General features: G+C 42.8%; 1 protein-coding gene across 2 annotated transcripts in view; it reads left to right on the top strand.

Annotated features, from left to right (window-relative positions):
• Positions 1 to 26,663, top strand: part of LOC110530503 (rho-associated protein kinase 1) — a 69,099-nt gene that overhangs the window by 35,677 nt on the left and 6,759 nt on the right. For both annotated transcript variants that reach the window (XM_021613647.3, XM_021613646.3), the window contains exons 5-28: positions 16 to 191; positions 1,202 to 1,286; positions 3,015 to 3,159; positions 3,985 to 4,123; positions 4,480 to 4,571; positions 9,114 to 9,273; positions 11,379 to 11,448; positions 11,685 to 11,773; positions 11,949 to 11,997; positions 12,155 to 12,290; positions 14,478 to 14,569; positions 15,499 to 15,745; positions 16,624 to 16,730; positions 17,019 to 17,169; positions 18,057 to 18,217; positions 18,537 to 18,721; positions 19,524 to 19,593; positions 19,680 to 19,783; positions 20,099 to 20,264; positions 21,993 to 22,086; positions 22,258 to 22,346; positions 22,751 to 22,942; positions 23,276 to 23,441; positions 26,463 to 26,533. In XM_021613647.3, coding sequence (XP_021469322.2) covers positions 16 to 191; positions 1,202 to 1,286; positions 3,015 to 3,159; positions 3,985 to 4,123; positions 4,480 to 4,571; positions 9,114 to 9,273; positions 11,379 to 11,448; positions 11,685 to 11,773; positions 11,949 to 11,997; positions 12,155 to 12,290; positions 14,478 to 14,569; positions 15,499 to 15,745; positions 16,624 to 16,730; positions 17,019 to 17,169; positions 18,057 to 18,217; positions 18,537 to 18,721; positions 19,524 to 19,593; positions 19,680 to 19,783; positions 20,099 to 20,264; positions 21,993 to 22,086; positions 22,258 to 22,346; positions 22,751 to 22,942; positions 23,276 to 23,441; positions 26,463 to 26,533 — 3,036 coding nt within the window. The remainder of the gene's footprint in view (positions 1 to 15; positions 192 to 1,201; positions 1,287 to 3,014; positions 3,160 to 3,984; positions 4,124 to 4,479; positions 4,572 to 9,113; positions 9,274 to 11,378; positions 11,449 to 11,684; positions 11,774 to 11,948; positions 11,998 to 12,154; positions 12,291 to 14,477; positions 14,570 to 15,498; positions 15,746 to 16,623; positions 16,731 to 17,018; positions 17,170 to 18,056; positions 18,218 to 18,536; positions 18,722 to 19,523; positions 19,594 to 19,679; positions 19,784 to 20,098; positions 20,265 to 21,992; positions 22,087 to 22,257; positions 22,347 to 22,750; positions 22,943 to 23,275; positions 23,442 to 26,462; positions 26,534 to 26,663) is intronic.

Here is a 26,663-nt window from a genome sequence, read left to right as displayed (position 1 = left end):
CTAACCCCCCCACAGCTGTTTTATGCGTTCCAAGACGACCGTTACCTCTACATGGTGATGGAGTACATGCCCGGCGGAGACCTGGTCAACTTGATGAGCAACTATGACGTCCCCGAGAAGTGGGCCCGCTTTTACACCGCCGAGGTGGTGCTGGCTCTGGATGGGATCCACGCCATGGGATTCATACACAGGTACTACTGTTGCTGTTACTGGTACTGGACTCCTCCTCTTCAATTGTAAAGGTGGCTCTAGTGTCTCTACTTCCTCTTTTCTGTAGTGGCAGTTTTCTCCACCCTTCTAAAGCCTCCTTGACAGGAACTTAAATCACTTGTTTAATGTACTGTAGTTGGTTTGAGAATGCTTTGCTTGTATAATCAGGTTTTAGGTTCAAGAACTGCTGGTTTGTTATTTAAGCAATAAGGCCTGAAGGGTTGCGGAGTGCCAACAGCCCTTAGTCGTGGTATATAGGCCATGTACCACAAAGCCCAGAGGTGCCTTATTGCTATTGTAAGCTGGTTACCAATGTAATTAGAGCAGTAAAAATAAATGCTTTGTCACATACCCGTGGTGTACGGTCTGATATACCACGGCTGTCAGCCAATCAGCATTCAGGGCTCGAACCACCCATTTTAGAAATTACTTTATACAATGGCATCGTTGAATACTCCATCTGATTGGCTTGAAGGGCATTCTAGGGCATGCATTATTTCATTATAATGCACGGTATATTTGCACGGTAGAATTCAATGGCTATAGTTCATTCTTACATGTTCTGTGTTTGAGCTGCTGTTGAAAGCAAAATCGAATTGAAAACATTATTGCCGTTGTTGAATTCTATTTTATAATGGCAAGCTTGGACTGATGGCTTGGTTCGTTAAACTAGCAAGTCTGTTTGTTTGGTTACCAAGGCAACTACGATCACTCTTGTCAACTTGCTAGCTACTTCAGTGGATATTGGACACATTTCTAGTGGAAAATGAACAAATTTCTACTGGCAAATGTGTTAAATTATCGCCATGGTATTAAAGGGACAATCAACTTAGGGCTTTATGCGTTCTCTGGAAACTAATGCAACTCCATTGAAGGTCAGTTCCACTCCGCTAGCGCGTCGTGGAAGACATCTCCCACATCATTCATTATAATCCAGAGAACGCATAGCCTCTTGTTGATTATCCCTTAAGTGTCTTTTTATGTCTTTCAGGGACGTGAAGCCTGATAACATGTTGCTAGACAAAGCAGGCCACTTGAAGTTGGCAGACTTTGGGACCTGTATGAAAATGAACAAGGTAGCTATCGCACTAGCCTTCCAACGCACCGTGAATGATAATGAGAAGTTAGTTGACACTATCACCCTGTAGAGTAGACTGTTGTTTAAGAGTTTAAACTGTTTGCTGCTTCCAAATGCTCTATTTAATTCATCTTAGTGATGGTTTATCAATATTTCCAACTTTTAACACATTTACTTATCATTCTTCATCTTACATACAGTGCCTTCAGAAAGTCTTCATACCCCTGGACTTATTCCACATTTTTATTCACCCATCTACACACAATGACCCATAATGACAGTGAAAACATGTTAATGAAAATGAAATGCGTCTATCTAATTTACATAAGTATTCACAGACCTTTGTATGACACTCCAAATTGAGATCAACTGTATCACATTTCCTTTGATCATTGTTGATCACTACAAAGTGTCCACCTGTTGCCTATTCAATTGGTTGGACATTATTTAGATAGAAACACACCTGTCTAAGGTCCCAGTTGACAGTGCATGTCAAAGCAAAAACAATACCATGACGTCCAATGAACTGTCCGTAGATCTCAGATTGCCTCATCACAATTCTTATATCTGGGGAAGGTTATAAAACTATTTCTAGAGTGTTGAACGTTTCCAAGAGCACAGTGGTCTCCATCATTGGGGAAATTGAAAAAATTATGGAACTACCCAGACTGCCTAGAGCTGGCCAACCAAACTGAGCAACCAGGCAAGAATGACCTTGGTCAGGGTGGTGACCAAGAACCCATTGACCAATCTGACAGAACTAAAGAGTTCCTTGGCTGAGATGGGAGAAACTGCCAGAAGGACAAAAGTCTCTGCAGCACTTCACCAATCTGGGCTTTATGGGAGAGTGGCCAGGCGGAAGCTGCTCCTGAGAAAAAGGCACGTAAAAGGCACTGAGATCATAACTCAAAATATTCTGTGGTCTGATGATACAAAAAAATGTACTCTTTGGCTTGAATGGAAACCGCTTTGTCTGGTGAAAACCAGGCATACCTCATCACCTGTTAACACCATCCCTACCGTGGAGCATGGTGGTGGCAGCCACTGGTTAGGATAGAGTGAACAATGAATGGTGCCAAATACAGGCAAACCTGCTTTAGGGTGCAATTGACCTTAGACTGGGTTGTTTCCAACAGGACAATGACACCGAGCATACAGCCAGTGCAACTCTACTGGCTTAAGAATATGAACGTCCTTGAGTCTGGCTAAAGCCCAGACTTAAATTTAATTTGAAAATCTGTGGAAAGACTTGAAGATTGCTGTTCCTGCCGCACCCTATTGAACTTAACTGAGCTTGAGAAAATCTGCAAGGAAGAATATCTCCATCCAGATGTGCAAAGCTGATGCAGAGAGATACCCAAGATGACTTGAAGCTTTAATCGGCCCCAAATGTACTTCCTACATAGTATTGACAAAGAGTTGTGAATAAATTAGATTTCTGTAAAAAATAAAAAACATGTTTTCACTTTCTCATTATGGGGTATTGTGTTTAGATGGGTGAGAGAAATCAATTTAATCAATTTTGAATTCTGGCAGTAATTACAACAATGTGGAATAAGTCAAGGGGTATGAATACTCTCTGAAGGCACTGAATCAGCACTTAGGCCTACAATTGGTTTGTTTTCTTGAACTATGAATGCTTATGTATTTTAGAGCGTATACGCTTTGAACAGTGCGACACAGCAGTGTTTATAAATATAGTAGTTTAAAATTAATGCTCTTTCAGGACGGTATGGTCCGATGCGACACAGCAGTGGGAACTCCAGACTACATTTCGCCAGAGGTACTAAAATCCCAGGGAGGAGATGGATATTATGGCCGGGAGTGTGACTGGTGGTCCGTGGGAGTCTTCCTATATGAGATGCTTGTCGGTGAGTCGCAATAAGAGACCTTTTTTCACGCTGTTACAATCAGAAACAAACTGGTCGTACAATTTGAACCCCTATTGTAGTTCTGAAGCAGAGTATTCCCATTCATTTACAGGCAGCAAAAATACCATTCAGGATAGTCTTCTATATTCCCTCTCTTATTTGACTCTGGTAGTACATAACGTCTTCCCCTTGTTTTGTCATATTGTGTAATCATCACGCCATGAATCCATACTATGAAAAGATGAAGTTGAAAAGGATACTATCTTGTTGCTCCTTTACTGCATCTTGTTTCACACATAGGCCACTTGTAGCAAATCGTGTTTACTTAATGTTTTTTATCCAGTCCCCACAGGAGGCCTTTTGCCTCTTGGTAGGCCGTCATTGTAAATAAGAATTTGTTTTTAGTTGACTTGCGTAGTTAAATAAAAATAAAATAAAGACCAAAAAAAGTTTGAAAAATATTTTTAGTAGTTAGGATGGCAACAAATGATTCTAATGGGCTTCCTCCATTCTGATTGTTTTATACTCAACTGAACTAGGACAAAACTGACAGTTGTCCAATTTGTAGAACTTTTCATTTATTTAACACTATCAGAATACCTTTTTATAGACGGTATTGTAAAAGTCCATACCAGTATACCTTAATATATCGCCCAGCCCTACATTGCCTCAACCTAAAGGAAGAGGCTAGGTATAGGTATCAAACTTTGTTCAAGACTAGAGTAATGGTTAAGGGTTTAGGCTAAGCAAACCCCCATTGAAAATATGTAGTCTTGGCTGGGTTCACTAGCTAACCTCACTGCCTGTGGTTTTGTGTGTCTGTAGGTGACACACCGTTCTACGCTGACTCGTTGGTGGGGACGTACAGTAAGATCATGAACCACAAGAACGCACTGACCTTCCCTGAAGACAGCGACATCTCCAAGGATGCCAAGAACCTCATTTGTGCCTTCCTGACTGACAGGTGAGGATGATGATGACTTTATTTTTATGCGCGGTTAGGAAATAAAAACTGGTGGTGCAGAAAGCCCTGATTTTATACTGTTTTGTTTAGAGAAATCATTCATGTTTTACCAATGATTTCCCTAGTTGACAAGTAGATGGAAAGGGACTAGTGTCATGAACTCATTGGCTTGATTAGACTTAGTAATCAGTCAGACATCAAGCTGTGTTCTTCTGAAGAGCTATCAATCACGTCTAAAGCTTTCACTTCCTGTGTTCAGAGTTCGTTTCAAAGCCATAGACTCTGTATAACAATGGACATTATCAGTGGATTGCAGAATGACTAAACGGTACCCTTTTCTGATTCCTTGTTACTAGGGAGGTGCGACTGGGTCGTAACGGGGTGGATGAGATCAAGAGGCATCCTTTCTTCAAGAACGACCAGTGGACATGGGAGAACATCCGAGAGAGTGAGTTGTGTTCAGGTCAACCAGCAGCGCTTTCATGATTCCTATGTGTTTGTAACCCCCCCCCCCCCCCGCACTGCTCTGTTGGCAAACTGCTTTTAGTGTTAATACATGTTTTCCCATTGACCTACTGCGGACAGTCTCAGGAAATTCCAGAATAAGATCCATTCAGTAACCCATGGCCACACACTGAGTGATTGCAACGATTCCGCTTTTAGTGGTGTTATCAGTTTGAAACCAATTTGAACCTGGATGGTTTATTTTTGAGGGTGAGAACGGGAGGAAAGCAGTACTGGGTCATGTCCAGTAGTTGCAAAGCTTTTTGCTGCGGTGTACCCTACTGAACAGCACCTTGGCGTGAGTGTTGATGTGGTCTCCTCCTGCAGCGGAGAGAGTAGAGGAGGGGGGGCTAAATGTAAACCCACAGGGTATTGCAGCTCTTTACTGGGTTTATATTAAATACGCTGAAGGGCTGCAGTCATCACTTTGGCCTGGCCACACCGCCCCTAGCCCTGCTCTGGCATGCCCTGCCATGCCACCAGCACTGGCTGTTCTAGCTGCTCCTTTAGATACTCCCCTAGATGATTAGCTGGGAGACTAATGGGATCCCTATTCCCTACAATTCATAGGGAAAAGGTGCAAAGTAGTACACCTCATAGGGAATAGGATGCTGTTCTGAGGCATAAAAAGCACCTGAATATCTACTGTGTCAACTCACTGTATCAACTGTCGGACTGAATGCTTTGTGTTTGTAGTTGATGCATTTTTATCTCTAAGTAGTCTAGATTGACAAGAGACAGTTTAATAGACTGACATATTTGACAGCAGAACATTCCCATAAGCAGAGATGAGTTAGTGTGGTGCCAGGTCTATAGGAGAAGGAGGGGGTACCGGTACAGTGTCTATGTGGGGGGGTACGGGTTAGAGGTAATTTGTACATGTAGGTAGGGGTGAAGTGACTATGCATAGATAAGAAACAGAGAGTAGCAGCAGTGTACAAAACAAATGGGGGGGTCAATATAAATAGTCCGGTAGCCATTTGATTAATTGTTCAACAGTCTTATGGCTTGGGGGTAGAAGCTGTTAAGAAGCCTTTGTCTTGCTCACATTGAGGGAGAGGCTGTTGGTCCACATGTTCCACACACACCTGAACAGTCTTGAAGACGGCAAGGCAGCTCCTTTCCCCTTCAGGAGGCTGAGAAGATTTGGCATGGGCCGTCAGATCCTCAAAAAGTTACACAACTGCACCATCGAGAGCATCTTGATTGGCTGGATCACCGCTTGGTATGGCAATTATACCGCCCTTGACCTCAAAGTGCTACAAAGGGGGGTGCGGACAGCCCAGTACCTCACCTAGGCCGAGCTCCCTGCCATCCAGAACCTCTATCAGGCGTTGTCAGAGGAAGGCCTGAAAAATTGCCTAAGACTCCAGCCACCCAAACCAATCACTGTAACAAAGCATCGGCTCCAAGACAGCTTTAACCCCCAGACTGCTAAATAGTCAATTAATGGTACTCAAACTATCTGCACTGACTATCTTGCACTGACCCTATGCATACTCCCTAGACATTATACACACACTACACTTACACTCACACTACACTTACTCACTCACACCACACTTACACTCACCAACAACTACACTTACACTCACCAGCAACTACACTTACTCACTCACACTACACTTACACTCACTCACACTACTCACACTACTCACTCACACTACTCACTCACACTTCACTCACTCACACTACACTTCACTCACTGACACTACACCTCACTCACTACACTCCCACTACACGTACACTCACTCCCACTACACGTACACTCACTCCCACTACACGTACACTCACTCCCACTACACGTACACTCACTCCCACTACACGTACACTCACTCCCACTACACGTTCACTCACTCACACTACACAGACACTTCACTCACACTACACTCACTCACACTACACGTACTCACTCACACTACACGTTCACTCACTCACACTACACGTTCACTCACTCACTCACACTACACGTTCACTCACACTACACGTTCACTCACACTACACGCTCACTCACTCACACTACATGCTCACTCACACTACACGTACACTCACCCAAATTATGGTGGAAAATAAGTATTTGGTCACCTACAAACAAGCAAGATTTCTGGCTCTCACAGACCTGTAACTTCTTCTTTAAGAGGCTCATCTGTCCTCCACTCGTTACCTGTATTAATGGCACCTGTTTGAACTTGTTATCAGTATAAAAGACACCTGTCCACAACCTCAAACAGTCACACTCCAAACTCCACTATGGCCAAGACCAAAGAGCTGTCAAAGGACACCAGAAACAAAATTGTAGACCTGCACCAGGCTGGGAAGACTGAATCTGCAATAGGTAAGCAGCTTGGTTTTAAGAAATCAACTGTGGGAGCAATTATTAGGAAATGGAAGACATACAAGACCACTGATAATCTCCCTCGATCTGGGTCTCCACGCAAGATCTCACCCTGTGGGGTCAAAATGATCACAAGAACGGTGAGCAAAAATCCCAGAACCACACGGGGGGACCTAGTGAATGACCTGCAGAGAGCTGGGACCAAAGTAATAAAGACTACCATCAGTAAGACACTACGCCGCCAGGGACTCAAATCCTGCAGTGCCAGACGTGTACCCCTGCTTAAGCCAGTACATGTCCAGGCCCGTCTGAAGTTTGCTAAAGAGCATTTGGATGATCCAGAAGAAGATTGGGAGAATGTCAAATGGTCAGATGAAACCAGAATATAACTTTTTGGTAAAAACTCAACTCATCGTGTTTGGAGGACAAAGAATGCGGAGTTGCATCCAAAGAACACCATACCTACTGTGAAGCATGGGGGTGGAAACATCATGCTTTGGGGCTTTTTTTGTAAAGGGACCAGGACGACTAATCCGTGTAAAGGAAAGAATGAATGTATCGTGAGATTTTGAGTGAAAACCTCCTTCCATCAGCAAGGGCATTGAAGATGAAACGAGGCTGGGTCTTTCAGCATGACAATGATCCCAAACACACCGCCCGGGCAATGAAAGAGTGGCTTCGTAAGAAGCATTTCAAGATCCTGGAGTGGCCTAGCCAGTCTCCAGATCTCAACCCCATAGAAAATCTTTGGAGGGAGTTGAAAGTCCGTGTTGCACAGCAACAGCCCCAAAACATCACCACTCTAGAGGAGATCTGCATGGAGAACAGTGTGTGAAAACCTTGTGAAGACTTACAGAAAATGTTTGACCTCTGTCATTGCCAACAAAGGGTATATAACAAAGTATTGAGAAACTGTTATTGACCAAATACTTATTTTCCACCATAATTTGCAAATAAATTCATTAAAAATCCTACAATGTGATTTTCTGTATTTTGTTTCTCATTTTGTCTGTCATAGTTGAAGTGTACCTATGATGACAATTACAGTCTTCTCTCATCTTTTTAAGTGGGAGAACTTGCACAATTGGTGGCTGACTAAATACTTTTTTGCCCCACTGTAGCTCCATTGTGTATTTTATTTTTTTCCTCTTGTTAGTTACCATTTTACTTGTTTTATTTTTTAACTTTGCATTGTTGGGAAAGTTGGTAATCAAGCCTTTCACTGTGTCGTGGAAATTTCCTGTATTTACCAAATCATGAGAGCAAACCACACACAAGTCAGAGTTAGTTATCACAAAGTCCATCTTTAATTATATGAGTTCCATCACAACCCTGTGACTCTCTGATCAATTCAGTGTCTATCAATGAATTCTCTGAGTTCCTTACACATTGCAACTGAGATCCTTTATTGCAAAAAATCACATAGCCAGACAGCATCGGCATAATTTATCGTTCAGCTTTGTCTCCTAAACTATGTTATTTTCTCAAACTCAGAACCTAAACAAATCCTCCATATCAACAGGCATATATCAAATCCATCCTATCTTGACAAGATCACAGAGACACATTGTCTGGCACACAGACATTGTAGAGCCAAGAGATACACGCTTGACCTCTCCCCTCTCTCCGGCCCAAGCAACTTAGTCTTGACAGAACAGATACTTCAACCCCGCCACAGTATTATACAAAAATAAACATTCTGTTGAGAAGTAACTTACAAACATATGATGAATATAGAACATCTTACCTAAAGTCTACACCAGTTGTATTCGGTACATGTGATGAATACAATTTGGATTTGAAATGGGACTGATGTAGAGTAATAATAATTTGGGGGGTGTTTATATTTGTCTTGTTACACACAAGTATGCAATGGAAGTGGGTTTCTTGCATATCCCAACTGCCCTGAGACTGTGTTGCTTACACTTATCTCCCATCACCTTGTACTGGAATCTATATTTTGCACTTTGCAAGTTTCAAAGTGCAGTACATGCCTCAAAGTTTGACTGGCGTTTCCCCCAAAACATGATCTCAAGTTCTCAACTCAATGTGCCTCTGCACCAAATCATCAAAACAATGAGAATAGCTCCCCACTTTCAGTGAGTCATGATTCTGTTCTCTCCTCCACCTCCTGTCTATCTGTATTTCCAGCGGCGGCCCCGGTAGTGCCTGAGCTGAGCAGTGACATCGACACCAGTAACTTTGACGAAATTGAGGAGGACCGGGGAGACGAGGAGACCTTCCCCATACCGAAGGCCTTCGTGGGCAACCAGCTGCCCTTTGTGGGGTTCACCTACTATAGCAGTCACCAGTAAGTATGTTAGCATAGCCAGGCTTCAACTACTACAGCAGTCACCAATAAGGCGCTTGAATCATGTTTCCTGGAGAATTTCCATGAACTGCATTTTAGTCCAGGACTAGGCTTAATCTGTGTCGGGAAACGGTGTGCAGAGTATGTGTTGGCACTGTCCGCTTAGCCTACCAACTACAGTCAACACTGTCAGGCTTCACTAGAACACTCATCAGTCAAATACCAATTACAGTCAACACTGTCAGTCATCACTTAGACTCTTCCTGGTCAGCTCAGGAGAAACTCAAGGCCCTAACCATGGTCAACATACTATAGTCAGGCCTGACTTACCACAGTCAAAATAGTCTGGGTGCACCAGCTGGCGCAATCATCTGTTATTCTGTGAACTGCTAGTTGACACTTTCTAGCTTAACCTGCTAGAGCCATCAGAACCGTCAGTACTGCCGTTGTTTTATACAGCCTCATAAATCTAATGCAACTTTTATAGCAATATAGCTAATTACACCCAGAGCTTGTTAGACATGCACATATGAATGTCTCACACTGGAGAGTAATCTGACCTAGATAACAACCACAACGTGTTTGAGCCAGTGGGATGTGTTCACGGTTTGGTCAGGTCATCAGTGGGTCAGGGAAGTGTAGTCCTAGTGTTGTCACTACAGTGCCTTCAGAAAGTATTTACACCCCTTGACTTTTCCCACATTTTGTTCTTACAGCCTGAATTTAAAAGGGATTAAATTGACATTGTGTGTCACTGGCCTACCAACAATAACCCATGATGGCAGAGGAATTATGTTTTTAGACATTTTTACAAATTTATTAAAAATGAAAAGCTGAAATGTCTTGAGTCAAGTTTTCAACCCCTTTGTTATGGCAAGCCTAAATAAGTTAATGACTTACTCTGCGTGTAATAATAGTTTGTAACATGAGTTTTGAATGACTACCTCAACTCTATATCCCACACATACAATTATCTATAAGGTCCCTCAGTCGAGCAGTGAATTACAAACACAGATTCAACCATAAAGACCAGAAAGGTTTTCCAATACCTTGCAAAGAAGGGCACCTAAAGCAGACATTGAATCTCCCTTTGAGCATGATAAAGTTTATATCAGACTTTGGATGGTGTATTAATACACTAAGTCACTACAAAGATACAGGGGTCCTCCTAACTCAGTTGCCGGAGAGGAAGGAAACCGTTCCGAGATTTCACCATGAGTTTAATGGCTGTGATAGGAGAGAACTGAGGATGGATCAACAGCGTTGTAGTTACTCCACAATATTAAATGACAGTGAGAAGAAGGAAGCCTGTACAGAATAAAAATATTCCAAAACATGCCTCCTGTTTACGATAAGGCACTAAAGTAAAACTGCAAAAAAATGTGGCAAAGAAAAAAAGTTTTTGTAAAAGTTTGTATTTAGGACAAAGTTATGTTTGGGGCAAATCCAACACATCACTGAGTACTACTCTTCATATTTTCAAGCATGGTGGCGCATAATGTTATGGGTATGCTTGTCATCGGCAAGGACTAGGGAGTTTATTAGGATAAATAATAAACTGAATCGAGCTAAGCACAGGCAAAATCCTGCTGGAAAACCTGGTTCATTCTGCTTTCCAACACACTGGGAAACATTCACCTTTCAGCAGGACAATAACCTAAAACACAAGGCCAAGTCTATAGTAGAGTACCAAGACGACATTGATTGTTCCTGAGTGGCCTAGTTACAGTTTTGACTTAAATCGTCTTGAAACTATAGCAAGACTTGAAAAGGGTTGTCTAGCAATTCTCAACCGCCAACTTGAGAGCTTGTAGAATATTTTCTAAGAATGTGCAAATATTGTACAATCCAGGTTTGCGAAGCTCTTAGAGACTTACCCAGAAAGACTCACAGCAGTTATCACTGGGAAAGTTGATTCTAACAGACATTGAATCAAGATATATTAATTTTTATTTTTCCATATTTTCTTCACAAATGTTAAACATTTCTTCCACTGTGACATTAAAGTATTTTGTGTAGATCGTTGACAAGAAAATGACGACATCCTTTTTTTCCCTACTTTGTAACACAAAATGTTGATCATGTTGTTGTGGTCTATCCCCCAGGTTCTCCCGGAGCACCAGCACCAAGAGTGTTGACAAACGCAGCAGCTCCACCAAGGAGGACAAGAGCCATGTGAGTACTACTTATAGAGATGAAAACAACACTCTGTTGCATCTGGAGTAGCTACTTTCTGCAATACTAAATTCTCTGCAAGTTGTTTTTGTTACATAATGTACGCTAGTATCGGTTTATTGTACTTGAACATTTTACTTTGCAATGCCAAACTGATTACAAGTTTATTGTATAGCAAAGCGTAATGTTTTCTACAGTCTGTCTGTAGTGTTGTCTTACACATTGTCTGTGCTCAGCTGGAGAACCTGCAGAAGAGGGTCTACCAGCTAGAGGAGCAGCTACATAGTGAGATGCAGCTGAAGGATGAGATGGAGCAAAAGTGCAGGTAGTAATCGATCACCTGTCAATCAACTTAATTTAACTAACAAGTCAGATTTCAAGCAAAAAAATACATTCTGGTTTTGAATACAAACAAGTGTATTTTAATGAACAATGCATCCGTTTTCCCATTTTTAAAAGATCAAGCAAAGCAAAAAGTGCTAATCATTGTTGTCCTTTAGGACGACAAATACAAAACTCGACAAGATCATGAAAGAGCTGGACGAGGAGGTGAGTGAATATCTAGTATTCTGAAACGTATACCAGGGCAAGTGCATAATCACGATCTACAGTAGTCTACAAAAGTGCAGCAAACAAGACATGATATAGGGCCTAATTGCTCTATATATTGAGTTCTAACTCCTTTGCCGTCCTCCCCTCCTCCCAGGCCAACGTGAGGAAGGGTGTGGAGGCCAGTATGTCCCTCCTGGAGAAAGACAAGATGATGATCCAGCACCGAGCCACAGAGTACCAAAGAAAGGTCGACCAGGAGGCCGAAAAGAGACGCAACATGGAGAACGAGGGTAAGGATAGTTCTTTTTTTATTTTTTATCATTTAATTCATTCTCCAATCTCCCACTGTTTTAGTCCAAACCTGTCTATACACGTGTTTATTTGAAAATAAAAGAGAGCCGCACACTCTAGGAGCTCAGATGCAAAAATGTAATTACCAATGTTTCGACAGCCAAGCTGTCTTCATCAGGGTATAATCACTAACACTGTGGGATGACTCGTTTATAGTGTCAAAAGACACAGGTGTCTGTAATCATGGCCAAGAGTGGCCTAATATCATTGGTTAATTATCAAATATTAAAATGGCATACAAAGAACAGCATACAAACAACAAATGGATAGCATACGATCATAAATTCCTTTTTAGACTACACAAGCTTACAAACAATTACAATGGCAAAGTCACAATAATCACAAGAATGGCTTCAGATCAAAGTCTACGTTGAGACCGAAGGGAACAAGGGTCTTTAAGTTAAAGATCCAGGCAGCCTCTCGTTTTAACAATAAATTATCAAGGTCACCCCTCTCCTAGGGAGGGTGACATGTTCGATGCGAATATAAAGCAAAGACGAAATCGAGTGGCCTGCCTCCAAAAAGTGGGCTGCAACTGGGTAAGTCAAGTTTTTACACCTAATGGTGCTACGATGCTCTGAGATACATACTTTTAATTTGAGCTTTGTTTTACCCACATAATTTTTACCACAAGGACAAGTTATAAGATAAATAACTGCCTTAGTGGAGCACGTAATAACACCTTTGATTGGGATCGATTTCCCTGTTTGTGGGTGTTTGAAGGATCTACATTTATAAGTGCCATTGCATTGAGCACAGCCGTTACATTTGTAATTTCCATCCATTAGGGGCGCAAATAGACGTTGTTCAGGATTATCTTGGGGTGGTAAATAGAGTGTACCAATTGGTGTCTGAGATTTCTGCCCCGCGAGAATACGATAACACATTACCGAGACTATCATCGGACTTTAGAATGTGCCAATGTTTGTGAAAAATTCCCTTAATTCGTTCAGAACGCTTTAAATAGCGGGTAGTTAGAACACAAGAATGCGTCTTTGCGAGACTGACCTTGAAAAAGGTCAGGTCTCGTTTTGTTTTGAATTTTCTCAATGGCAATATTAATCTGATCATTTTTGTAGCCCCTCTCCTTGAACTTTCTTTGCGTCTCAGCCATATTTCTGTCGAAATCTGATAGATTTTTGCATCTGAGCTCCTAGAGTGCGGCTCACTTTTATTTTCAAGTTTTCTACTCCGCTAGCCAGCACCTCGCCTAAATAGGTGTGCGTTTATTTTTCTTCTAGATTATACACGTGTTTATAACACTGATTATAAACACTTGCACATTCACCCTCAGAAAGGCACCCATACACAATCCATGTCTGTTGTCTCGAGACTTAAAAATCCTTCTTTAACTTGTCTCCTCCCATCTACACTGATTTTAAGTGGATTTAACAGGTGACCTCAATAAGGGCTCACCTGGATCCAACTAGTCAGTCGGTCATGAAAAGAGCAGGTGTTCCTAATGTTTTGTACACTCAGTGACGGGATTTGTACAGGGTAGGTGCTACTACAGTATAATCTAGAATGAGATCTAGTACCACTGCAGTAGCATCTTTCCTCCCTGTATTCATAAAGCATCTCACTCGGAGTAGGATTACTGATCTAGGATCAGGTCCTCCCTGTCCATGTTGTGTTACTATGATCTAGAAGGGAAAGTTGATCCTATGTCTGTGCTCCTACTCTGAAATGCTTTATGAAAACAGGCTCAGATGTTATTGCACCTAGCCCTAACAGGTGTTTTCCCAACTGGATTATTAGTGCTCACACTGACCGATACTAGAGCAGCTTGACCTGCTGGTCTAGTTGTCTGCCAGTCTGACGCCCCCTGCAGTGCTAACTAGCAGTCTTAACCCAGACACTCACCCTCTGAGACCCTCCCATTAACTGTGACCAGAGGATCGCTGTGAACTAAGTGGATTTACACGCATTAACTCCCTTAAACTAGCAGATCACATAACAACATGCACGTAAACAGCACTTTAAATGCAACACATGAGCAACTCCCATGCACAAAAAAACATGTTTCTGGATACAGTTTGTTTAGTGTCATGTTTTGAAAGGGAGATGTGCAATAAAGATGACTTGATCTTTCATTTAACTCTCATCCGTACTCTCTTTCTTCTCAGTGTCCACTCTCAAAGAGCAGCTTGAGGTCATGAGGAAAATCAGCCAAAACTCTCAGGCCTCAAATGACAAGATCCTACAACTGCAGAAGCAGGTACGTTATCTCTCTTACACTCACGCGGACACAGCTTTATATTTTGGTAAATTCTCTTTTTGGAGAGAGAATATTTTCCCATTCAGAATCCTATTATACTAACCCTAAACCTAATCCTTTATTCTAAACCTAATCCCTTACCCTAAACATTAATACTAAACTTAAACCTAACCCGTAAGCCTAAATTAGTGTTTTAAAATGTTTTCTTGTTTTCCTACCTTGTCAGGATACTCTGACGACTTGTCAGGACATTGTGGTCCTGATAAGGTAGGAAAACGTGTGTGTGTGTGTGTGTGTGTGTGTGTGTGTGTGTATATATACACACACACACACACACACACACACACACTGCTCTCTTCAATTGCCATCCACACAGCTTAGGGTGTTATTCTAGCTTTGAGATCTTGTTTGAGGGTCAGAATGTGAGTCAAGGGAATGAGAACCGTGCAGGGAAGGGGTTTTGTTTTGAGGAATGTATTTGGATGTTTGAGACATTTCAGGAAGAGGGAAGACCAGATTATCTGCACAGATCTAGGAACAGATTACTCCATCCTAAATTTGAACCTTAACCATTAAAAAAATGAACAATATCTGACCCTGTGTCATCACCCTATGGCTTTTACTTTACATGCATTGATGTTTATCAGCAAATTGAAGGCTAATTTATTTCCATATGAGGAAGTGAAGGACCGAGGAATCAGTGCCTCATGTCAGACTGGTATAGATGGTAGTCTTTGCCTATTAACTATTCCTGGAAGTGCATGGATGGATATGATTCTATAGTAACATTAGACATCCACCCACATATTGGTTAAAAACCCCAACAACCGTTTCAGAATCAAACATTCTGCAGCAACTGAGCAGATCGCCTGTGTCAGGAGGTAATATTGATTCTGAGCTCTCCCCATGGTTGTTTCCTTGATTGACAGCTGGAGGAGGCCAATGACCTGCTGAGGGTGGAGTCAGACACGGCGGCTCGGCTGAGAAAGAGCCACACGGAGATGGCCAAGTCCATGAGCCAGCTGGAGGGGCTGACCAGCGAGCTGCAGGAGAAGAGCCGCTCGGCCGATGGGGGGAAGGCCCAGCTGGAGAAAGAGCTGCTGCAGCTGCAGAGCACCCTGGATTCTGAGAGGAGGAGCTACAGTCAGGGATCAGAGGAGATCCATGAGCTACAAGGTACCAGAACACATTCCTGGCTACATTTCAATTCTCCACACTTTAATCTTTATTCAGATCCCCATTAGCTGACAGCTACTCTTCCTGAGGTCTATACATACAACAACAAAAGTACAGCTAAGCACTCATGTAAGCATGGTCTTTTATATATATGTAGGGGGGTGCACAAGTGCACCAGAAAAGGAAAAGTATGGAGAATTGGGACACTCAGTGGCTCACACCCAAAGACTGCACTCATTGTTCTATGAGTAAATATGACTTGGACATGACTCAGTGTTTGAGTAAATAGAAGGTCTGACCACAACCCTGCATTCACTTGGGCATGTGTTAGAACGAGAAGGGATGAACGTGATTTCCCACACCATTTTAGTTTGCTTTACAGTAATTCCTCACTCACTCTTAACTGTTTTTCATTCTTGGCATGTTCAACTAACTTCAAATGATCTGAAGTGATCTGTCTCTCCCTCTTAACTATTTAAGAGACAGCTGGGGAATCTTAGCTCCAGTTCTAACCATTCTCGTTCATCACATTAGACGTGCCCAGGCACTGCCCATGCCCACAGAGCTCACATCCGACTTATCTGTCCAACAGTCATGTTTTATCTGTAGAGGAGCGCTTTGAAGTCTTGGGGATGAATATATCTGATGGATTGTGTTGATATAATATATTGCTCTTAATTCAGACTGAATTCCAAGTCTACAGGCATCCATATGGAATAGAAAAATAATACTTTATTGTCCAGTTTCGTTACTCCACAAATATAGTTTTCCAAATCTGAATGCTATGCATTATGGTGTTGTCAACATGGGTTTAGCATGTTGCACAAACCACTGTTTTGAAGGTGACTCTTTGTTTCCCTCTCTCTGTGTGTCTGTAGCGCGAATGACAGGTCTTCAACAGGACAATAAGAACTTGAAGCTCAGCCTGTCCAAAGTGGAGACGGAACGCAAGCAGGCCCAGGAGAGGAGCAACAACCTGGAGAAGGTTTGGGCCCTCTAAGTCTCTCCACGTCACTCACATACCGTGCTTTATCAGGCTAACATGTCCACTTATTGTGAGTAGTGGTCCAAATGGAAGTATCAAAGACATGTATAAAACACAACCACATGTATATCTAACTGGTATTTTAGTCCCATTTACACCCAGTTAAGAGCCCCTCTACCATAGAGATCAGCAGAATTAATGTTTTACTGGTCATTTTTACACGCGCTGCCAGGATGCCAATTTCCATTCTAGGGATTCTATATGTAATTCTACGCTTTCTACCAACAGGATAAGAACAACCTGGAGATCGACCTGAACTACAAGCTAAAGACACTGCAGCAGCGTCTGGACCAGGAGCACACAGAACACAGAGTGACGCGGGCCCAGCTCACTGACAAATACGAGTCTATTGAGGAGGCCAAGTCGGCTGCCATGCATGGTATATCTGGGCCCTTGTTAGAGCATGCCCTACCCACCACTACTGCCTCTCCCTCGTTCTCTGTCTGCTCTCTCCCTCTTTCTGTGTCCCCCTCTATCTCTTCCCTCTCTTTCTCACCTGCACCACTCATACCCAGGGGGCACTGGACGGATGGGGAGGAATTGAGGGAGTGGACTCCACTCCATGTGGCATGTCCAGACGTTACCTCCCTACATATTAACATCTGGACACAATCCCACCTTCCAACTAGCACCGTTTGAAGCAACATTTGTCTACCAGACATTTGCCTATACGCAGACTACACGCTGTGCATAGGGCCCCGCGGTTGCTAGGGAGCCCCGACCCCGTATTGTTGAGTTAGAATAGTAGAATACACATCGGGCAATTTAGAAATGTTGTAGTGCATCGGTAGTTTTCCACTTGTCAGTCACTCAATTAGCCCATATCAGCTAATATTATTTTATATTGCTAGGTAAAGTAGTCTAGCCAGCATTCTAAACCTAGTAGTAATCACCAAATTGCCATTGGGGCATGCAGTACTTGTGCCCAGGGGGCCCTCATTTAATTTTGTTAGTCACTCTCACTCATATGAACATGGCATACGTCATGGCAAAATATGTAGAACTGCAGGAAATGAGCTTTAAAACAAAGTTTCACCACCTCATGGCAAAATGTGTCGAATTGCAGGAAATGTACTTTAACACTACAAAACAAATGATCCACTGCCAAGAGGGGGGTGCACTAAAATGTTTTGTCCTGTGTGGTGGGTGGGTCATTTCAAATGACTGAACACAAATTTCCTATTAAATCTGTCAGTGAGGTTCTTCCATTGAATGATGGATAGTTGCAACTGAGTGATATCTCCTTCCCTCATTCTGTCCCTTCAGCGGTGCAGCACAAGGTGTCTGAGGAGAGCGGGGCGCGGATGCGAGCGGAGAGCAGGGTGGTGGAGGTAGAGAAGCAGTGCTCCATGCTGGAGTTTGACCTCAAGCAGTCGGTGCAGAAGATGGAGCAGCTGATGAAGCAGAGGGAGAGGCTTGAGGACGAGGTGAGCACCAGCACCACTCAACACCATCACCCCAGCATTGACTCACCCTGTCTGGGGTGGAGGTCCATGGGCACTGTCCCTAAAAATGTTTAGCCACTTTTCTGGATATCCTACAACTACCCCCATCTGCAAAAAAAATTAACGTTAATCATGAGTCGATACTAATGAGGCTTTCGCAATAAATAAAGTTTTCAACGTGCAGATCTCAAGTTAGGATTCGGCCCTCCAGAAAAAACTGAGCAGAAATCTGGTATAATCCCAGCGTAGTTAGGACATACTGTGGTTCTCTTGTCCTAACATCCCTTGTTCTCCCCTGCAGGTGCAGGCTCTGCGGATCCATCTGGAGCAGGAGTCCAGTAAGAGGCTGCTGGCCCAGAACGAGCTCAAGAGCCGCTCCCAGGAGGCGGACCGGCTGAAGGGCTCGGAGAAGCAGCTGAAGCAGGAGATCAACACGGCACTAGAGAACAAGCGCTCTCTCGAGTTCCAGCTAGCACAGCTCACCAAGTGAGAATATCCTCCAAAGTTGCCACATGTCGTCACAGCCCACCACAGTTTAACTTTACCTAATCCCCTGTGTGGGGGTATATAGTTCAGTTTACCCCTAGTCACTGATACAAGGGTCAAATATATTTTCATTCCCCCCCCCCCCCATCCTAATGGTTAGGTTTGGGATAGGGGTTTTTCTAGATCTGTTGGTAACTTCTAGCTTGATCCTTGACAGGCTACATTGAGTATCGTCTCAATGTGTGTACCTCCCTTCCAAATGAATGCAATACCTTCCAGACACACTTCTGACTCCATTGGCTAAATGCTATTCTGAAAGTTTGTAATAGTCTGTAGTTTTACATTCCTTGCTGCTGCTAGCTAATATTGCTTTGGGAGTCTGTTAAATGGCCCTATAGCTGGTCGTTATTCCAGTAAAAAGGCTCTTATTTCAGCTTAGACATTGACTGTAGCAAAGCTCCCCTGTGACAATGTTTACACCACAGGGTTAAGGATTAGCTCCTCCCATTAGAATGAGTGGACTGTTAATCCGTCTGCTTCCTGTAGCTTTCTGACTACGGAGCGCTGCAGGGAGGGGTGGTGGTATGCCCGGGCTACATACAACCCTGGGACATACTGTATAGTGTAATTAAGTTAATAATCTATACACTAAAGTTTTGTCTGAAACGTTTAAAGGCTTTTTAAGGATTTTACCAGAGTTTGCGTTTCCCCTTCAGCACTGTTTGTTTTGGTTGTTTTGAAATGTTTATTTCGCTACTGTATCCAATATGTTAACCATATGGTTTGTGTGTTCGTCTTCCAGGCAATACAGGGGCAACGAGGGACAGATGAGGGAACTTCAGGACCAGCTTGAGGCCGAACAGTATTTCTCAGTGAGTAGGGGCCATCTACCTCACTACCCTATAACCCTGCTCAGTGGCTCACTGACTGATGCCATATCTCCTGTCTCTACCTCCAGACGCTTTATAAAACTCAGGTGAAGGAACTGAAGGAAGAGATCGAGGAGAGGAACCGGCAGGTCCAGGAAGTTCACAAGAAGGTGCATGAGCTGCACATCGAAAGGTAACAAATGGAAAAGTGCGGCCGGTAGCCTAGCGCTTATGAACGATGGGCAAGTAACCAAAATGTCGCTGGTTGGAATTCCTGAGCCGACCAGGTGAAAAATATGTCTCTACCCTTGAACAAGGCAATTGATCCTGTAAGTTGCTCTGGATAAGAGCATCTGCGAAGTAACTAAAATGTAGGTGTAATGTAATATCAGTCCTTTGTCAATATAGCAACAATCAGTGTTGTCAAAATATGGGGTGCAGCTTTTCTCGACCAGCCTACTTCCCAAATCAACACACATGTTTGTCTGTCCTTCTTCCATTCTTCCAGGGACTCCCTGTCAGCCCAGCTGGATCTGACAGTGACCAAGGCGGAGTCGGAGCAGCTGGCCAGGGCGCTCCAGGAGGAGCAGTACTTTGAGCTGAGCCAGGAGAACAAAAAGGCCATGGCCAGACACAAGCAGGAGGGTTCCGAGAGGGATTCAACCATTGCACGGGTCAGGACCGCTTCACTCAATACACACCTCTCCTACATTGTAAAATTCTTCAAAGTCAGGGAAAATATATCTCTCCAGGAATGTGGGCACAGCGGAAACAACAGCTTAGTATACTTCCAACTTTGTTCTATTTAATAATTACATTTGTTTGTGTGTGTCTCAGGCAGCTGTGAACACCTACACTACCGGTCAAAAGTTTTAGAACGCCTACTCATTCAAGAGTTTTTATTTTTACTATTTTCTACATTGTAGAATAATAGTGAAGACATCAAAACTATGAAATAACTCATGGAATCATATAGTAACCCAAAAAATTAAACATCAAAATATATTTTAGATTTTAGATTTTTCAAATAGCCACCCTTTGCCTTGATGACAACTTTGCACACGCTTGACATTCTCTCAACCAGCTTAACCTGGAATGCTTTTCCAACAGTCTTGAAGGAGTTCCCATAAATGCCGAGCTCTTGTTGGCTGCTTTCCCTTCACTCTGTGGTCTGACTCATCAAACCATCTCAATTTGCTTGAGGTCTGGGGATTGTGAAGGCCAGGTCATCTGATGCAGCACACCATCACTCTCCTTGGTCAAATAGCCCTTACACAGCCTGGAGGTGTGTTGGGTCATTGTCCTGTTGAAAAACAAATGATAGTCACACTAAGCACAAACCAGATGGGATGGCTTATCGCTGCAGAATGCTGTGGTAGCCATGCTGGTTAAGTGTGCCTTGAATTCTAAATAAATCACTGACCGTGTCACCAGCAAAACACCCCCACACCATAACACCACCTCCTCCATGCTTTACGGTAGGAATACACATGCAGAGATCATCCATTCACCTGTAATATGTCTCATAAAGACGCAGAAATCAGACCAAAGGACATATTTCCACCGGTCTAATGTCCATTGCTTGTGTTTCTTGGCCCAGCAAGTCTCTTCTTATTGGTGTCCTTTAGTAGTGGTTTCTTTGCAGCAATTCAACCATCAAGGCCTGATTCCTGCAGTCTCCTCTGAACTGTTGATCTTGAGATATGTTACTTGAACAATTTCTGAGGCTGGTAAGTCTAATGAACTTATCCTCTGCAGCAGAGGTAATGCATGCGTCTTCCTTTCCTGTGGCGGTCCTCATGAGAGCCAGTTTCATAGTGCTTGGTTTTGGTGACTGCACTTGAAGAAACTTTCAAAGTTCTTGTAATGTTCTGTATTGACTGACCTTCATGTCTTAAATGACAGTCCATCATTACTTTCTCTTTGCTTATTTGAGCTTTGCTTGCCATAATATGGACTTGAACTTTTACCAATTAGGGCTATCTTCTGTATACTACCCCTACCTTGTCACAACACAACTAATTGCCTCAAATGCATTAAGAAGGAAAGAAGTTCCACAAATTAACTTTTACCAAGGCATATCTGTTAATTGAAATGCATTCCAGGTGACTACCTCATGAAGCTATTCGAGAGAATGCCAACAGTGTGCAAAGTTGTCGTCAAGGCAACGGGTGGCTATTTAAAGAATCTAAAATCTCAAATATATTTTGATTTAACACTTTTTTTGTTACTACATGATTCCATATGTGTTATTTCATAGTTTTGATGTCTTCATTATTATTCTGCAATGTAGAAACAAGTAGAAATAAGGAAAAACCCTTGAATGAGTAGGTGTTGTAAAACTTTTGACCGGTAATCTACATTCTTAAACCTCTGAATGTCTCTCTTCTTGTCCTCCCCAGCTTGAGGAATCCAACAAAACCCTGACCAAAGACGTGGAGAACCTCAGTAAGGAGAAGGCCGAGCTGGACCACAAGCTTCGCACTCAGAAGGAAGGTAATGTCAAGACACCATTTTCAGAACTTGGTCTAATTTGTATATTCTCTGCATTTCTGTTACAATCTAGGCCTATGGGTAATTTCTTCATAGGCACTTATGTCGCCTCTGTCAGTTAGATCCCTCTAAGACTGTCTGGTGTCCTCTCGCTGTCTGTCCCCTTCTCTGCAGAGTATGACTCCCAGAAAGAGGAGATTACAAACACAATCAAGGCCAACTATGAGAAGGTTCTCAGCACAGAGCGCACGCTCAAGACTCAGGTAAAGACACTTCAACCTTTGACTAACATTACACCAATAGTTATGAGCTCCTTTGGCCTCATATTTACATCTCAAACTCAACCCCATAGTTTTTACACCTCAACCCATTGCCCTACTTTGTTAAACCTCAACCTTAACTCAACTGTTTGCCCCATTTTGTTAAACCTAAACCACAACCTTCCCTCAACGTGTTGCCCCATTTTGTTAAACCTAAACCACAACCTTCCCTCAACGTGTTGCCCCATTTTGTTAAACCTAAACCACAAGCTTCCCTCAACGTGTTGCCCCATTTTGTTAAACCTAAACCACAACCTTCCCTCAACGTGTTGCCCCATTTTGTTAAACATAAACCTCAACCGATTGCCCCCATTTGATCCCTCCCTCAACCCTGTCTCTCTCTCCAGGCGGTGAACAAACTGGCAGAGATCATGAACAGGAAGGACATGAAGCTTGACACCAAGAAGAAGGGGAGCACAACCGACCTGAGGAAGAAGGAGAAGGAGAACCGCAAGCTGCAGGTGGATCTCAACCAGGAGAAGGATAAGTTCAACCACATGGCCATCAAGTACCAGAAGGAGCTCAGCGAGATGCAGGCGGTCAGTAATAATGCATTATACAGTCAGTCAGTTTCTGTCAATTTGACAGTAGGGTCAAATTGGTCTCAATCATTTGACGACGATCCTTTGAACCTTTTAATTAATAGTATTCTTTCAAATCAAACAAAAAAAAAAGCAAGACAGACAAGTATGACCACAATAGGACAATTAGGAAGATTTAGTCAAATCCATTCCTAATTTAGAACGGCGTTAAACTCTATAGTGAAAGGCAGCACCGCATCCCCCCTTGAAGCTGCAGTGCTTCTGATCTTCCCTAAATGAACTGCGTATTCATGAATGTGTATTCTGCTTGCCTCTCCTCTTCTACAACAGCAACTGTCGGAGGAGTGCACGTACCGCAACGAGCTGCAGATGCAGCTGGACAGTAAGGAGAGTGACATTGAGCAGCTCAGGGAGAAGCTCAACGACCTGCAGCTGCGCATGGACAACTCCAGCGTCATTAGCCTGCAGACGGATGAGACGGACAGCAACATCGCTGGTAAGGTCACCGCGGGATCAACTAACAAAAGGCGGCTGTGTCAATGTACCGGCTAGGCCAAAGAGGCTCAATCCTGCTTCTGTCAAGCCACACACACACACACGACTCAGCTAATGAAGGTGTGATGGTACTAAGCTAGGACAAATCTACCCTATGATGGCTCTCCAGGAGCAGGATTTTGGATCACTGAACTTGATGTTTGGTCCATCAGGCTGGCTTGTCCAACAATCACCCGGACATGATTTAAAATTCAATCCCAGCCATTTCAAGTAATTGTATTTTATTAGGATCTCTTTTAGTCCTCATTTGGACTAATCTTTTAACTTTAATATACAATTTACAATACAATATAATATCTAATGAATATATCATTGAGTGTTTGAGTTCTGACAGTATGGCTCTGAAGCAGTAAAGTAAGTATAGAAGAACGCTTATTTTCGTCTTTCTCAACCCACCTGTTTCAAGTGTCAGTTAGTAGACCTGCTAACGATGTTTACTGTACATGGAATTCCTGAGTGTCTGTCGTTAAAGTCCTCTCATCTCTTATTCCCCATGTCCATTTGGTTCTCCTTGCTCGCCTCCTTACCTTTGTATCTTCTATCCTTTTCTTTCTGTGAGTAACTCGGAGTTGGGGGACCCTCATTGTGCCTGGCCCGTGCTACATTGTCTTTTGCCTCGTATTTTTTTTCTAACTTTTTGGGGCATTTTTTTTTGTGGTGAAAAGGAAAGCCCTCTTGTATGTTCTAAACAACACTTTTTTTGAAAGGCCATTCTGAGTGACAAAAGGAACAGTTAAAGCCCAATTTTCTGGTCTTTTAACAAAGTTATTTTTTTAACCAAGTGTGCCAGGCTGGCGGCATTTTCATTTACTAACCGTGAATCAAAAATCACGTAAGCTATTTGAAGGGGTTAAAAACCAATTACAGTATAGAACTTAATCTAACATTATTTCAGTACAAATGCTGATTGCACCATATCAATTAGCCTTCTGTAGGTAATCAGTTTCATTGTCAGCTGTACATTTATTTTGTAGCAGGACAAGCTATCATACAATCTGAATGACTCCTAAAGTAAAGTGACTACATGAGAGGTTGGCTACTGTAATACTAGACAACAACACTGTGGTTTAACTCATCACTCTGAGCACCTTTCAAAATGTGTCTGGAGACCATGAACCAAACCCTTCCTTTGATTTCCTGTGCCTTGTTCTTCAAACAAATACTCACCGTTTTTAAGTTTTGTTTTGTTGGCATGATCACCTCAGAACAGAAGCAATGCCTTTTCAGAACCAAGGAAATCTCCCACACTTGAAGTGGAGCTTTTGATCAATTCACTCTTCTTTAGTAGCTTGTTGTGTCGAAGCATGCTCTTTATGTTAGTGTTACCAACTCAACGTAATGGAAAGATACACTACATGACCAAAAGTATGTGGACACCTGCTTGTCGAACATTTCATACCAAAATTATGGGCATTAATATTGAGTGGGTCCCCCCCCCTTTGCAGCTACAACAGCCTCCACTCTTCTGGGAAGGCTTTCCACTAGAACATTGCTGAGGGGACTTGCTTCCATTCAGCCACAAGAGCATTAGTGAGGTTGGGCACTATAATGTTGGGTGATTAGGCCTGGCTCGCAGTCGGCGTTCCAATTCATCCCAAAGGTGTTCGATTGGGTTGAGGTCAGGGCTCTGTGCAGGCCAGTCAAGTTCTTCTACACCGACAAACCATTTCTGTACATACCTTGCTTTGTCCATGGGGGCATTGTCATACTGAAACAGGAAAGGGCCTTCCCCAAACTGTTGCCACAAAGTTGGAAGCACAGAATTGTCTACAATGTCATTGTATTCTGTAGTGTTAAGATTTCCCTTCACTGGAACTAATGGGCCTAGCCCAAACCATGAAAACAGCCCTAGACCATTATTTCTCATCCACCAAACTTTACAGTTGGACGTATGCATTCGGGCATGTAGTATTCTCATGGCATCCACCAAACCCAAATTCATCCGTCGGACTGCCAGATGGTGAAACGTGATTCATCACTCAAGAGAACGCATTTCCACGGCTCAAGAGTCCAATAGCGGCGAACTTCACACCACTCCAGCCATCGCTTGCCATTAGGCATGGTGATCTTAGGCTTGTGTGCGGCTGCTCAACCATGGAAACCTATTTCATGAAGCTCCCGACGAACAGTTCTTGTGCTGACTTTTGTGCTCCCAGAGGCAGCACCGTACAGTTGACCGGGGCAGCTCTAGCAGGGCAGAAGTTTGACGAACTGACTTGTTGGAAAGTTGGCATCCTATGACGGTGCCACGTTGAAAGTCACTGAGCTCTTCAGTAAAGCCATTCTACTGGAGATTGCATTGCAGTGTGTTTGATTTTATACACCTGTCAGCAACGGGTGTGGCTGAAATAATCAAATCCACTAATTTGAAAGGTTGTCCACATACTTTTGTATATATAGTGTATCTTCAATGAAATAGGCTCTGTCCTCTGTGACGGGAGACCGAGGCATCAGAAGCTCCGTGTTGGACAGCACCTTTCAATTTGAATTGGCTAGTGATTCTAATTATATCGATAGGATGTCCATGTTCTGTCAGCCATTGGCTGAATATAACATTATTTTACAACACATCTATCTAACCTCTTCCTCATGGAGTAGAATGTACTCCTTGATATTGAACTTGCTGGAAAAAATAACATGGATGTTACATGCTTTAGTGATTTCTGTATATCCCTTTAAGGCTCCCTTGTGCATGGGTTCTAAAACTACTGAGCTTGAATTAGCAGCATGGGATATTTAACTCCTGCCTGTCACATAATACAGTTGTTTTAAAGTGTAACCTGAGCAGAGAGATACTCAGTAAGTTGAACTTGAAACTTCTAAGGTAGTATGGCTCAGCCTTGTCACGTGACTTTTCTGTTCTTCCCCCAGTTAAGTTTGAATTTGATCACTGCATGACTTTTTGGGGACAGTGTTACACAGGCTTGGTTTTCATTTGTGTCTATCTTGTGTGTCTATGTAGAATCCAGACTGGAAGGTTGGCTGTCCATTCCTAATAAACCTAATATCAAACGATATGGCTGGAAGAAGCAGGTAAGTCACCTGGAAGCTTTTCATCAATTTACTGACATTAACTGACATGCAACATATATTTATTCATATTAAATGGCACAGTACGGGTTGTGCTCATGGTGCTGCCTAGTGCCTACTCCTTATGGCCACC

Source organism: Oncorhynchus mykiss, chromosome 8 (genome assembly GCF_057628025.1).
Source record: "Oncorhynchus mykiss isolate SJ-2025 chromosome 8, ASM5762802v1, whole genome shotgun sequence".
NCBI lineage: Eukaryota > Metazoa > Chordata > Actinopteri > Salmoniformes > Salmonidae > Oncorhynchus > Oncorhynchus mykiss.
Note: the sequence above shows the minus strand (reverse complement) of the source record. Positions and strands in the feature narration are given on the sequence as shown.